This window comes from Nothobranchius furzeri, chromosome 18 (assembly GCF_043380555.1).
Source record: "Nothobranchius furzeri strain GRZ-AD chromosome 18, NfurGRZ-RIMD1, whole genome shotgun sequence".
Taxonomy (NCBI): Eukaryota; Metazoa; Chordata; class Actinopteri; order Cyprinodontiformes; family Nothobranchiidae; genus Nothobranchius; species Nothobranchius furzeri.
In genome coordinates this window covers 7,460,001-7,475,000 of record NC_091758.1, presented here as the reverse complement: position 1 = coordinate 7,475,000, position 15,000 = coordinate 7,460,001, and the positions used below count along the sequence as shown (strand labels likewise).

The 15,000-nt window shown below is 42.1% G+C and overlaps 1 protein-coding gene across 3 annotated transcripts in view; it reads right to left on the bottom strand.

Moving 5' to 3' along the window:
* LOC107391662 (neuronal PAS domain-containing protein 3) overlaps window positions 1–15,000 on the bottom strand; it is a 388,161-nt gene that overhangs the window by 192,732 nt on the left and 180,429 nt on the right. For all 3 annotated transcript variants that reach the window (XM_070546901.1, XM_070546902.1, XM_070546903.1), the window contains one exon: window positions 3,867–3,949. In XM_070546901.1, the coding sequence (XP_070403002.1) occupies window positions 3,867–3,949 (83 nt within the window). The remainder of the gene's footprint in view (window positions 1–3,866; window positions 3,950–15,000) is intronic.

Sequence of the window (15,000 nt, the reverse complement as noted above, 5' to 3'; positions counted from 1 at the left end):
AATCAAGAAATCCTCCCAATGGCTAGGAAGAGCTGGTCTGATGGACAGCACAGAGGCACTCATCAAGGCTGCACAGGAACAGGCCCTAAACACCAGAGCAACAGAAGCCAAGATCTACCACATCAGACAAGACCCAAGGTGTAGGCTATGTAAAGAGCCCCCTGAGACAATCCATCACTTAACTGCAGGGTGTAAGATGCTGGCAGAGAAAGCATACATGGAACGCCACAACCAAGTGGCTGGCATATTGTACAGAAACATCTGTGCAGAGTATGGGTTGGAAGCCCCAAGTTCAAAGTGGGACACACTCCCTAAGGTGGTTGAGAACAAGAGAGTCAAGCTTCTGTGGGACTTTCAGATCCAGACCACAAAAAAGCTGATGGCAAACCAACTGGACATTGTGGTGGTGGACAAACAACAGAGTACAGCTGTTGTGGTTGATGTGGCAATACCAAGTGATGGCAACATCATGGCAAAGGAACACGAGAAATTAGAGAAGTACCAGGGCCTCAAAGAAGAACTTGAGAAAGCCTGGAGAGTCAAGACATCGGTGATGCCCATGGCACTCAAGGCAGTAACCCCCAAACTGGAGGAATGGCTAAAGCAGAGCCCAGGAAACACATCAGACATCTCAGTCCAGAAAAGTGCAGTTATAGGAACAGCGAAGATACTGCACACAACTCTCAAGCTCCCAGGCCTCTGGTAGAAGACCTGAGATTGGAAGGAGGACCACCCATGGAGGGTGAGATGGGGAATATATATATATATATATATATATATATATATATATATATATATATATATATATATATATATATATATACAGTGTGTGAAATGGTCTGTATGTGCCACAGACACACAACTCAGCACAAATTGGTGGTGTTTAGGAACATTCTGCTCAGTTTCATAGCTAATGTCAGACTCTGAACCTGGAAATGGCTGCAGGCAGTGCAGTGAAGCAGCCAACAGAGAACTCCGGAGAACCAGCGACTTCGCTCCTTAGCCAATCAGTTGCCACAGTTGTGAAACCGGCCAGACTCAGCCTCGCCAGGTACCTCAACGGAGCAGGGACTAAAATTGAGGAGTAAGTGGAAGGAAGGTACAAAACCATGCCCTTGGAAACTGTGTTCAAGCTGAGCTGCACCAGTCTGTTATTCTGAGTAGTGCTCATAGAAAACTACCTTTAGTTTCTAAAGTCAAATCATAGATTGTTTTCATGTATCTCAGTAGGTCGTCCTTCACTCATTCTGTAAAGCACAACCTGGTAATAATTACATTCATTACCCTTTTTAGATTAGGGTGACAGTCTATAAGACAGCCTCTTAAAATTCTTACATAAATTTTATTAAATGTGTCACTCTGCATTCTGTTAAGTCACTGGTGTCCCTTTCAACACCCATCACTGTGATCTCTTTTTACCTGGCCATCACTCCATTCCTGGGGGATGTTACATTAGCCTCTTTTAGAAAACAATGCTGCCAATTTGCCACAACATCAAGCTAGCATCTGGGAGCCTTAGATCATTTATAAGTGGACAGACTGGCAGTAATGTGGTGAAATCGTGTCCTTTTTATGAAAGATTACACAATGATGGTTGTTGTGGAGGACCGGGTCCCATTGCTTCAATTCCAAGGAATCGTTCGCCACTTTAGCAAATGATTCACCTTATCAATTCCAACTGGCGAGAATTACGTCACCACGCACGTTGTGTAGCTTACGGGGGCAGCAAACGTGGCATCTAAGTGGCACAAACACTCGAAAGTTTGGTTATACTTTACAAGAAAGGACAACAGGGCAACATGCAAAACTTGCAAAGTAAATATTTCATCAAGGGTGGAAACACTACGACTTTACAAAAGCATTTGGTCACAAAATACGTGATAACAAAGTTAATGACATGTTTGGACCCGCTCTGGACTAGTGAATTTCAACGCAGCAGCAGCGATGACGTTCACACGTCCTCTCCCGTTAATACTGCAGGTAACTCATCGACTAACACTGCCTCTCATCCACACTAGCAGACTCCAGCGACTAAAGGCCAACCTGTGGTGAGATTTTTCCCACTTTGCTAAAGCTACAGCAACACCGCACCGAACAAGAAGATGACTCTGCTTTCACAGGAGCGAAAAGGAGAACATTTGGAAAGATCTTTCTAATCAACACAGGTACAACTGATCATTTATCATAAATAAACCAAATGTTATAATGCAGGACGCCGTGTGCTATTAGTTTGTTGCCACCTATTGAACTCCTCTGGAATTAGATCGAGACATAATGGACAATGCCATTGATACTGATAAAAACTCATTGATTCCCACCCGTAGTGTCTGTTGGTCTGAGCCCCAGCTCTAACGGAGGAAAGCTCCAGGAGCTCGGCATTGCTCCAGATGATCATTTCAGCTGATTCTGTTTACAAAAGTGAAACTTATGCACATGTTTACTTTCATTTTCAATGTAGCTGCTGACTGGAGCTCGCCGGTAACTCTGTAAATATTGCAGCAATATTACTACCAAGCTTGATGGAACAAATGCTGCAAAAGTCCATTTCACCATGCCACCACGGCGCTTTCGTAAGACTCACCGTGGTGGCAGTATTACACTCATTTGCCAGCATGGTTTGTCTTCTAAAATGAGCCATTGATAACAGTTCTCATATAAAAATTCTTTCATACCTTCACTCACTCACTACTCAACTTTCCAACAACCGTTGTAATTTATGTTTCAGTAAGCTAATCTCTTTGATTGCTCCCAAACCCTTTTTTCACTTCTGATACGATACCAACATTGCAGCCCTCAGTAATGACCAATACCGATATCAATCTGATATGATATCAGCACAAATCACACGTACATTTACCTGTTTCATGGTGTGGAATGTATGAAAGGCTTGATCAAGTGATTTTACTCAAACAGAAAACAAAAGCCAGCAACAGTAAATATAAAAAACTGACCAATATTTTATTAAGCTTTGGTTGGTTATTAAGCTTAGGGACATGAGGAACAGAACACATTATTGTTCACTGATCAACCGTTACAAGTTAAGTGTCTAAAAGTTTCAATTTCACACGCTGAGAAAATCCTCCTGCAGCGTTGTGTGGTCCTGCTTCAAATGCACGATGAGGTTGGACGTATTATTCTTCCCCGGCTCTGTTCCACCACGGGAAACTTGTTCATGACAAGTGTTGCACTGAGCCAAAATGTCTTTTTCGGACTTTAACAAAAAATACAGCCACGTGGCCGACATTGTTCCTTGCTACTTTGCTTGCACACACTGTTCCGATCAGGTGGACTTTACATGCTGGATCTGGGTGCTGATGGATAGAACTGCTGGAATGCAGTTTAAAGCAGAACTGGCTGCTAATATTGGACATTTTTGATGCAGTCCGATATAATCCGACAGTGTTTTGGGGCTGATATTAAATATCAATATCAGAACGGGACATCCGTACTTCAGACTGTCTTGATTGCTCTGACTATTTTGTGTAGAATGGGTCTTTACATGTATTATTACTTCATATGTGCGTTTATCTTTTTGTAACATGTTTGTTTCATGTTTTCTTGCTCTTGCTGCTGCTTCTTGGTCAGGTCATCATTTTGAGTTCTCAGTCAACTCACCTGGTTAAATAAAGTTTACATAAGTAAAATAATACTGTTAAATTTAAAAACAAAATGGTCACTTGCACTGAAAAGGGTTATGAATATTCTTGAGGGACGAAATAAACCAAGAAATAATGAAATAAAGTATGCACAGGTGATCTTCTGGCCGTGTGTTGACGTGATGTTAAGGCTTATGAGGACCATACTTAGCACGGTGTAACGGTGTAACAAAAACTGTAAATTATGCAGAAACACTGAACACATCTTACCTGTAAAATGTGGCTACCCAGGTGAGGTTCAAAGATCTCAGACGCAATGGTGCTGTGACTCCTCCTCCGCTGTGTACCGATAGCTACACACACACATGAACACACACAGGAGGAGAGAAAGCACAGGACAGGACAGAAGAAGACTGGTGAGACTCAGACACATTGATACGAGCAAAGCTACACTCACACACAAATATGCAAACACACACACACACACACGTCCACGCACATTTATACAGCCTAGCATGACAAACATACATGGCACAAGACAAAAGGAACCAGTGAGGTCAGCTCTTTAATACCTTAATTAGTTCAACTCGTTTGCATCCTCCTCACTATAAAGATCCTGAGTCTAATGAAACCAACCAGTTCCATCCAGTAAAGTCAAGAGAAAAAGCAGCAACTGTGGGAGACTTGTCCCAAATATACACATGTTCAGAAAAAGTATGTATAAGGAACAATTTGATGCAGTTATGGAGACTTTTTTTTAGCATTTGAATGTTTGATGTGTGTGTGTGTGTGTGTGTGTGTGTGTGTGTGTGTGTGTGTGTGTGTGTGTGTGTGTGGTCACATATTTTTACTTTGCATAATAGCGAACACCAGTGGTTCACCACCACTGTTGTAACAAACTCATGAAACTAAAGAGACTTGCTAGATGTTTACGTAGAATAAACAAGTGCTGTACCGTTTCTTCTTGTGAATACAATTTTTCTGAGTGCTGTTGCTTTGCACCTGAACCTGTTTCAGGAATCTGTGTAATACTGCAGAGCAACTTTCACTTGTGATGTCATTTATTCATAAATTATCAGTGAGAGTGACTCAGTGCTCCCAGGGTGTAGGACCTTGTCCACACAAACACATCCAGATCCTGGTTCTGGTCTATAGGGCCTTACATTGACAAGCACCATCTTACATTGGTGATCTTCTTAGTCCCTACACCCCCAGCAGGTCCCTGAGGTCCAGTGACCAAAGCCTACTGGTTGTGCAGCACCAGGCTAAAGGTCAAAGGTGACAGATCATTTGCTGCTGTGGCCCCCAGACTCTGGACCTCTCTCCCCCTGAGCCTGAGATCAGTGGACTCAGTGGTCTCCTTTAAACTCACCTGTTCAGGCTTTGGTGGGACCTTCATCACCCTCTCCTTATCTTGCTCCTACGCCGCCTTTCCTGTGGTCTACATGTTTTTAATCACATTTTTTAATTTAATTTTAAACATGTTTTTAATCATATTTTTTAAGATATTTTTTATAATTAATTAATTTTTTTTGTTTTTGTGAGGCAGCTCATGATTTTTACCTTGAGAGGGGCGTTATAAAAGATAATTTTCTTTCTTTACCTTTCTAAAACAACTCAAATGTAGTTTTTACATCTATTGTTTAAACACACCACTCATTCTAGAAACGCCATCATGATGCTGCTGATACATTTCCATATTTTCCCATTAGTCCTATATCTTTTTCCACAATGACTGATTATTCTGTCGATTTGTCACAGCTGGAATTTGAATCTTCTAGACGAATCTTCCCACAGAATTAATACAGTTGATCGTTATCTAAACTAAAATTAGTCAATTCATTGATTAACACAAAATGACTGAACTGTGACAGGCCTGTGGCACTGTAACACCGCCACAAAACACAGTCAAATAAAATGTGAGGTATGCACATAAAGCATGCATGTTGGATTTTACAAGACAACTACATTAGGTAGCACATAAGGCATATTTTAGCATGTTCGCCTATAAACAAGATAAGGTGAAGGCAGAGAATTATAAACACAATGCAGAGAGGACAAGGATAGCAAATAATAGCTAGTACCAACCCGTTTGAACCACTTGAACTTCTACTGTATGTCCGATTAATCCTCTGGACCAAATGCAAAACATTACTCAAAATGACCTCCCCTCAATCATTTTCAGCACTATTTGATCAGGGACCCCAAGTTGTCTCTGGGCCAGCCTAGAGATATAATTCCTCTAGTGGGAGGCGAGTTTTCCACAGGGTCTCCTCCTGGCAGGACTTAAACAATCATCTCTCTCTCGGGAGGCACACAGATTACATGCCTGAACCACCTCAGCTAGTTCCTCACCACGTGGAGAAGCTGCAGCTCTACTCCAGGTTCCTCCTGGACATCCTAGCTCCTTTATCTGTAAAGCTAGGCCTAGCCAACCTGTAGATAAAAAACATTTCAGCCACCTACATTTATGATGTACTTTTGGTCAAGAGCCTTTTCTAAATCCACACAACACATGCAGGACTTAGGCAACCCCCCCCCCCCCCCCCCCCGGACCTTTCCACCATCTTGGCAGTGGTAAAAAAGCTGGTCAACAATTCCACGGTAGGAGAAACAGCAATTAAAGGTGGACTTTAAATCATAGCCTCCTTCTCTGTTGTGTTGGCATGAAACTTTCCACTGAGGGTGAAAAGTGAGCACCCTCTGTTGTTGAAACACACCCTGTGGTCTGTTTTTCATCACCTGCCACCCCATAGGCAGTACACCAGAGGGCCATGTTGGGCAGAAAAGAGTCAGGTGTCTGCGCTGTAACTGTAGGTCCTAACCCTAACCCTAGGGTGTAGGCCAGGGATTGGCAACTTCCTTCCCAGAGGACATCTTTTAGTTGTTTCCCTGCCTCTACACTAGTGGGGTAAACAATAGATGTTTGGCATATATTCTCAACTAGCAGAATGATCTAATGTTACATTTATAAGCTAACACCAGACACCAAATTTTTTTATTAAAGACAATGTGTAGTTTTTACCATTAATTTCAAGAAATATCCATCAAAATGTTGTTGAAAATGAATGAAGTGATGCCCAGTTGTGTAAAAACATCAGTGGCTTAATAACATATAACCATAAAAATCTGGTCTAAAATACATGGAGTGGGCAAGTCTCTGGGCGACGCCAGATTAGATGCCATGTTTCCTTCTACAGGAGCCCATGAGGACAAAATGCCTTTAGTAATTTGTAACAAATGGTAACAAAACGTTCGTCATTCTTAAATGTTGTTTTGCACGTTTACCTCTTCACTTGTTGCCAGTGATGAGTCTGATATGCTTGGTTTTTGCTAGTTTGCACTCCCCAGGGCAGTTTGACCCTAATGGGCATCCACTGGTATGGTCTTGACACATCACAAAAATGCTGCTTGCTTGCAACAATTTAGGCATCTACTGCCCCTTATAGCCATGAAAAATACACACTGTCCCTTAAACTTTTCTCTCTAAAATAAGATAAAATTGTCTCAGAATCAGCCTTGCTTACTTTTTTAGAAATCTGTTTTTGAAGTGTAGACAACTCCTAAAGTTTGCTTCTGATTTTCTCTTTCTTAAATATTCATGATACAAAGAACTGCACATAACAATAGAGGAAAGGCGTTAGTGAGACAAATGCAATGCAACATTATTACAAAAAGTGCAATCGCACTAGATGTAGCTTGTTGCCGTTTACTAGATGGACTGGAGCTACTTTTAGCCACACTGTTCCCCACACAACCTCACCATGTACACTTACAAAATGTCCCCTACCATCTCTTATAAAAAGCCATTTGTTTTATCCATCACCGTTTTCTGGAACTAAAAGTTAAACTACAATAAAGAGTCAACATTTATAGATGACGAATAGCAGAGGAATGCTTTATACCTTTAAAATTTCACCCTCAAGGCAGCGATATCTCCACAGAGGAAGACAGAAAGCACAACAGCTAGAGGGAACGAGAAATAAGGAGGAAGGAATGTTATTTGTGAGAAACCTGCCCTGAGGTTAAACTGTCTTCCACATTTTCCTTCCCAAAAGAAGACAACACAGAAACTCAAACCTAAAACCAGGATCAACTAGTAGCAACATGCCAAACAGGAAAATCTTATAAACAGGTCATAAACCCAAAGTAGTGACTGGACATCAGTAACAAAGTACCTGAAGTGTGTCCAAGTCAGTTCATGCCAACGTTTGCTCCAGAACCATAAGCATCACGCTGCTCAACAACATGTTTTTGCATGTATCTTCAAATAACTGCAGTATTTGTTTAAAAGGCACAAAAAAGAGAGCCTAGAGACAGAGCAGCACACGGACAGAAGCTGAGTAGTGAGACAGGATGACAAGCCAGCATATAAAGCAACCATAAGAGAAAAGGTTCTGCCCTGAGGCCATTTTCATTTCTTCATAGAAACTACGTTCCGCCCCTGCAGACCTCATTACTCCAAATTGAAACAGAGTCAACGTGAAAGCTAAAAAATGTTTATGTGGGGTGTAGCTGGGGGTGTGGGGAGTAAACATGACATAAATAGGCCCAATTAATTTAATGAACACTTCTTTTGAATCAAAACAGTACCGACAGCTACAGTATAGAACATTAATGAGGACAAAATAGAGAGCTAAGGTAGGATCAGATCATGAAAGTAAAAAATAAACACTGTGTTTTTATCAGTAATATAAAAAAATCCCCAAATTCACTCATGATGTTTTAACTGTTAAAGCAAAGCGTAGTAGAAAGCTCCTCCCTGCTGACACAGTGAAGAGGGTTGAGTATTCCCCTGGGGACTGAGTTGTTAGAGAGGAAGTTTTATTCATAAACCCATCAGATTTCTGACTAAATAGAGTCAGGTAGGAAAAAAAACATCGGAAAAAAGAATCAGAGAAGACACCTTCAGGGAAAAAAGCTGTCGAACTAAAAGGCTTCAAGAAAAACATCATCAAGCAAAACAGCTTTTAAAAAGCTGTCAACCCAAAAGGCTTCAAGAAAAAATTTGTCAAATCAAAAAGTTTCAATAAAAAAGTTATCAAATCGAAAATGTTCAGGAAAAAAGTTGTCAAACCTAAAGGCTTGTAATGATTCTGCCTTTTCACGTTACATTTGCTACACTTAATCATATATTGAGTTGCAGGTTATGAAAATTAAATCCCCATAAATCATAGAAGACCAGAAAATGATCTATGATAAGGGGAATCATTTTTTTAATCTTCCTAGCTAACATCAGTAGTGTACAGGCAGAAATGTGCTTTTTGAGCATAGTTTTTGTCCAGTCTTGTCTCGTAAACAACAACTCCTGCACGTCTCGTCATGCTTTCGTCACCAAAGTATTTAGTTTGTCAGTGTCTCATCTTCGTTATGAGAAAAATTGATTTGTCATTTTTAAGGTTAAAGAAAACAACACTGGTGCTGGGACCACTTTAATGGATGCCTGCTACCTTTACAGTAAACGCTAAAACCGCGTTCACAATCATGACTGGATTCTGAAGGCATATTCAAGCCGTGACCTTAACGATGCATTGTGCTGTTTCACAGGTGACTGAAACAGCAGAGATGGATTCATCACTCCAAATGTGAGGCAATTTTATGACATAATACTGCTTAAAATTAGGAGTTTAGGGGAAACAGGGCTTAAAGAGGTCCTTCACTCATACAGCTGTCTGTATTAGGAATGGATGCCTTGTAAGTCGTACTCTGGGGAAAATAGCTCAGATGCACCTGTTTCAGCACGGAGAATTCAGCCGGAGGAGGAGGCGGCTTCTTAATTCATTATATTTGGACATCTCACCTTGGATCAGCTGGCAACACGACTCTACCACTCACTCCACTTGCTCTACATTTGATTTATTTGCTACTGTAAATATTGTTACTTGGGACAGCAGCAGCTCAGGAGGTAGAGCGGGTTGTCCAGTAACCGGACGGTCGCAGGTTTGATCCCGGTTCTGACCAGAGAATCCTGCCGTTGTGTCCTTGGGTAACTTGCCTGCTGGTGGTGGTCGGAGGGACCGGTGGTGCCTGTGTTCAGCAGGCCTCTCCTCTGTCAGTGCGCCCCAGAGCAGCTGTGGCTACATCGTAGCTCATCCCCGCCAGCGTGTGAATGACTGATTGCATTGTGAAGCGCTTTGGGGGGTTGTAAAACCTTAAGAAGGCACGATACAAATACAGACCATTTACCTCCATCTGAAAGTGGGCCAGATGTTTGAGTTATAGGCAGGTGGTGTTGTCTGTGTTCCACAACATTTTCACTCCGATACGATGATTAGCTGGAGGTAACATGAGGATGTAAACATTTCAGTGCCCCGCTGTTCACAGCTGAAAGACAACTGACTTCTAAACAGAAAATAGAGCTTGTCACCTTTTCTTGGCTTTTACTGTGCTAACTAACTACTGAAGATACTGTTACTTAGTCGGTGTTCGGCCTGTCATATGCAAATGGGCGAGTGAGTGCAGGCCGTGCTAGCTGCATCTGACTGTTGCTGCTCCGGCTGTCTTTGTTCCTGCAGAGAGCGTCACTCCACCAAGAGTTTGTTCTTTAAATGTCGTAATGAATCTGTTGTGTTGATGCCTTTTAATGAGCTTCCACCACGCAGTATTTTTCTATTGCATGATGCAAACAGGACATTGCTTTCAAAGACAAAGTTCTGCACTTTTGCTGCTGTGCAAAGGAAGGTGGGGGATGCTACGCTGCTCACAGGGTCTCTGTGGGCTGCTAATATGAGCTACAGATGATCAGACTCATAATTTCTAATAGACCCTAGTTCAGATGTACTCTAGATGCATCCATAACCTGCACTGTAACAACTCAATGACACGCTGCTCTGCTGTCTTACAGCTGTTTAAAACTTGGGTTTTCTGGTCAGTCTAATGTTAAACAGCTCTGCAGAAGATAACCTTCATTCTTCTTTGCTGGACATAAAGTTTACAGCTCATCAAATGCTAAACAGGCACTCAAGGCAAAAGGGAATGCTGCATTATTAAACCTGCCTGAATAAAGTCTTTAGTTGTAATACCTTTATCTGCTCATTACTGAGATGTTAGTGTGACTGTTTGCAGAGTAAGATCAGTAAACTTATAGAAGGTGGATGAAGGTGTGTGAGGTTACGAGTCAGATTTGATCATTTTAGGTTGAGCGTTGTTTAATTTGTTTAAAGTATTTGCAGGTGAATGACTGTGTTCCGATTGCGTAACAGTCCTTCAAAAGTCAGCACTTTAGCATTTGTTTCCCTTATCAGAGAAAATATATGATCAATGCTTCATAATTCAAATCACCACTGTTTTCTAACAAATGTTGGTTTGTTTATTAAATCCTAAATCTTTTTTATATGATCATAATACATTCTAATCTAACAGTAGCACACTGCTAACAGAAGTACTGTTAAGAACATTGTGTTGCCAGTATTTCATTGTTAATTTACAAGACTATTTGTTACAGTGTACATTCGGTCTTTATCGTTGGTCTAGTGCATGTGGCATGGCTTACACAACAATGACATCCATCTCCTATCACTTCCAGACTTCTCCACACACACACAGTCACCTCTTTGTGTAAGCACAATCATCTCTGCAGCCTTTCCACTTGGGTGAGTGCCAGCTGGCATGTGTTGAAGTCAAGGACGAGAAAGGGCAGAGGCTGAGAGAGAGAGAGAGAGAGAGAGAGAGAGAGAGAGAGAGAGAGAGAGAGTGAGGGGGGAGGGAGGGAGGGAGGGAGAGAGAGAGAGAGAGAGAGAGAGAGGGGGAGGGGGGGAGGGAGGGAGGGAGGGAGGGAGGGAGAGAGAGAGAGAGAGAGAGAGAGAGAGAGAGAGAGAGAGAGATGACAATAAGGAAGAAAAATGGCCACCAGGGGCGAACAGTGAGGTGGATGGAGGAATGGACAAATAGAAAATTGAAGAGCACCAAAACCAAGAGCCAGAGAAACTTGATGTTGTTTTCAAGATTGAAGTGATTATAAAACAATCAAATGTTGCCTTTTCCTTTGGCCGGGGTTGGGTTAGCAGTTGGTAGCTTAGTCGCCTGCAGCATTATTTTATTTAAAGGAACAAAGTATTTGTTTCATGTACAACATGCTCTGCAAATCTTTGTAGATGGAATAAGGGTCTAGCACAGATTACTTAATAAAAGAAAAGCATTCAATTAATTGGATTTTATAGATCGATTGAGTGAATTTTGCTTCTGCTTCAACAAAGGTTTGTGAAAATAATATTTTTTTCAGTGTAGCCATACTCCATAGGAACCCCCCGTAGCCCTGAGCAGTCTGGTGGTCAATTATAGCGCTCTATCGATTTGGTGAGCCAATAGCAGTGTTCTGCTGGTTTGGTGGGCGGGATGATGACACAGCTGAACAACTAAGACATCAACGGCTCTTTTAAAATGGCTTTGGCATCAACTTTAGACTATTTAGACCTGGGCTTTTATGTCAGATAGAGGCAGATAGAGGTATTATAGCACATCTACAGAACAAGCTAGTTTTTGAATGCTAACACCATCACTGAAAACACACCCCTCCCTTCAGGTATCTTTCCTGAGATTCTTCTGTCAGAAGCGGAAACCTGTGCTGACGGAGGAAACGAGAGAACACTAAACACCAGTCGCCGTCTTCTAGGTCTAAACGTTTTAGTTGTCTGTGACTTCAGGCGGTGTTTTGGTTTTTTCGGTAGTTTGCCCCAAAGTTGAAGTTGTAGCAGCTGGCTGTTTCTTCTTCTCTGGCATACTAGAGCAGTGAACTTCTCACACCAGTGGTGTTCTGTTGCTAAATATGTGAGTGAATAATCAATAGAGGACCCAGGGAAGTGCGGCGGTTTGGCAAGACCGACAACTGGATGGTCCAATAGTTGCACCTGAAACATGTCATTTATCTTCCAAAACGATCATTGCACTTTTAAGTCCTCAAGGACGTGTGTCTTCTTCAGCCGTGTATGGAGGGCTGCCCTGTTGACTGACATCCATAGCGCTGAGTGTGTCACGTTGTTCGTTGTCCAATAGCATGCAGAGACACTAACACTGCATGTGAGACTTTTTAGAGTGCATAGCAGACAGCTTGCCAGGAAAACAATCTCTGGCAAACCAGATCAATGTTTTAGAAAGCAAACTCCGGGACTCGTGAATGACCAGAGCAACTGGAACCATGACATTGTCCCACCAGACACAAGTATTCACTACTGATGCGCATGGCCAGGTGGCTTTGGGTTCCCATGATACCTACCTGGTCAACCTTACTGCAGTCTGCAATGAAAACTAAAACGCTCTGAGCTTCTCTGTAAAGCGGTGAAGAATTCAACCAGTGAAGCAGAATAGCAGCTGGTGGTCTGTTTTCAACCCACCAACTGGAACGTCTTTGAAGGTACATCAAACAACCTGCATGAATGGACAAACACGGTAACATTACACATCCTCTTCAGGTAATAGTTGTGGGCCAACCGTGACTTTTTACACATATGACACCAAAAAACGATGTCTGTCCTCTAAACTAAGAAAGCTCCACAAGGTGAGGGAGAAAAAGAGGTAGAGACTGGCTATGCAGAGGAAGATGAGCTCAGAGTGGACAAAAGAAGCTGCTCTGAATATCAGACACTGAGCTAAAAACTTTACATCTGGGTGGAGACACCTCCACCTACGACCACTCCAACCGCTGAAGCCAATGAACCCGTTTCCAATGGTGCAACTCTGGTTCATGTTGGTATATATGTTGTGTGTGTGTGTGTGTGTGTGTGTGTGTCTGTCTTCTCGATCCCCAGTGAGTCGTGGAGGATGGCTGCTTATACTGAGCCAGGATTCTCTGGAGGTTTCCTCCTGTTAAAAGGGAGTTTTCCTCTCCACTGTCGCTGCATGCTTGCTTAGTATGAGGATTGCTGTAAAGACTCTGACACTAGTCAGTGACTCGATGCGACCTGCTGGGTTCCTTATATAGGAAACGTTTTACTGATTGGCTTAATGACCTGACCTGTGTTGTAATGTTTACTGTGTCCTTGAGACGACTCTTGTGGTGACTTCATAAATAAACCTGAATTGAATCTCTCTTTATTTTGAATATAGCTTTTTTATTTTCATTTCAAGTCTAACTAAAATGATGAATGGAAATCGTAATAAAACATCAAACTAATGTTGCCTCAAGAACAGCACGGCCCAATTAAAGAGAGAAAGAAAACAAGTGAAATAATAATTCCAACATTAATATTTTTAAAAAAATAAATGAAATTATTAGAGAGGAACTGGAGCTTAGAAACAGTAAAAGATTAAAGGATGAGTCCTAGTTACACGTTGTTAATATTAAAGTGCTGAATGAGACTTTTTGTGCACTTTAATACATACTGGATATCCATCCATCCATCCATCCATCCATCCATCCATCCATCCATCCATCCACAGCTAGGAGTTACAAGTACATCACAAACGTGAATCTTTATAATTCATGTAAAATAATTGAGACTCCTGGTTTTGGTCTTTCTGTGGTTCTTTTCCATTTCCATTGTTCGTCTGTTCTTGTTTACTGTAACACACAGACTAGCAGCACTTTGACCTTATTTTGCTGACAGTTTTAGCAGCTCCTGGTTGCCATAGTCAGAGCATTGGTGGTGTCACATCTGTTGCCGTTTATCGTCGTCCTCTACTGCCCTCATCTAAGCCAAAATTGTCCTTCGAGATAGTAATTCTTTTAAATGGTGGGGCCGTCAACCAGAGAACCTGTGCTGACCATCCAGTCTTCTAATGAACTAGTGAACTACTTCTAAGAACTCTTGCTGGGAAACTAGTGACTCCTGGCCTGTCACTCCGGCCTCTGTAGTCATATCATCCATTGAAAACTGTTGTAAGCTCCTTCAAGATAACCTGCGGGCACGCCCTTAACCCTTAGCAGGTTTTAGCAAACAAGTCAGAGGATGGATGAAACAGTGAGCATGAGACTGAAGTGTATTGTGAAACACCTCGAGTCCCCAGGGAAAATGGCAGAGATCCCTTTGTGGACATCAGTTTGGTGCTCAGCATCTCAGAATCTCTCTCATCCATCTTCTCCAACTTGGATTCCCTGCTATAATCGTTGGATCACCAGCTTCCTAATCAACCGGAGACATTATGATGATGATAGAGGTCACTTTTGGTTGTCTTCTACCCCTATTTCCTGCATTAGGAGTGGAAATGAATGGATTAGCAAAGCCAGTCAACTCCACATCGTGGTGTCTAGTTAGTATTCACGAACTCACCGACCTTGACAGGCGACAGGTAGGATGTTCCCACTAATAGGGAACAAGAGCTGGGCTTAGGCTGTCGTGAGACTGGTTCTACCCTACTGATGATCCAGGAGAGAGCAGAGCGTGTCTCGGCTAGCAGAAGCAACTTCACCACAAACCAGAACTCCTCCAGGCTTGTGTTATTGTGGAGATAAAACATCAATATTGCAGAG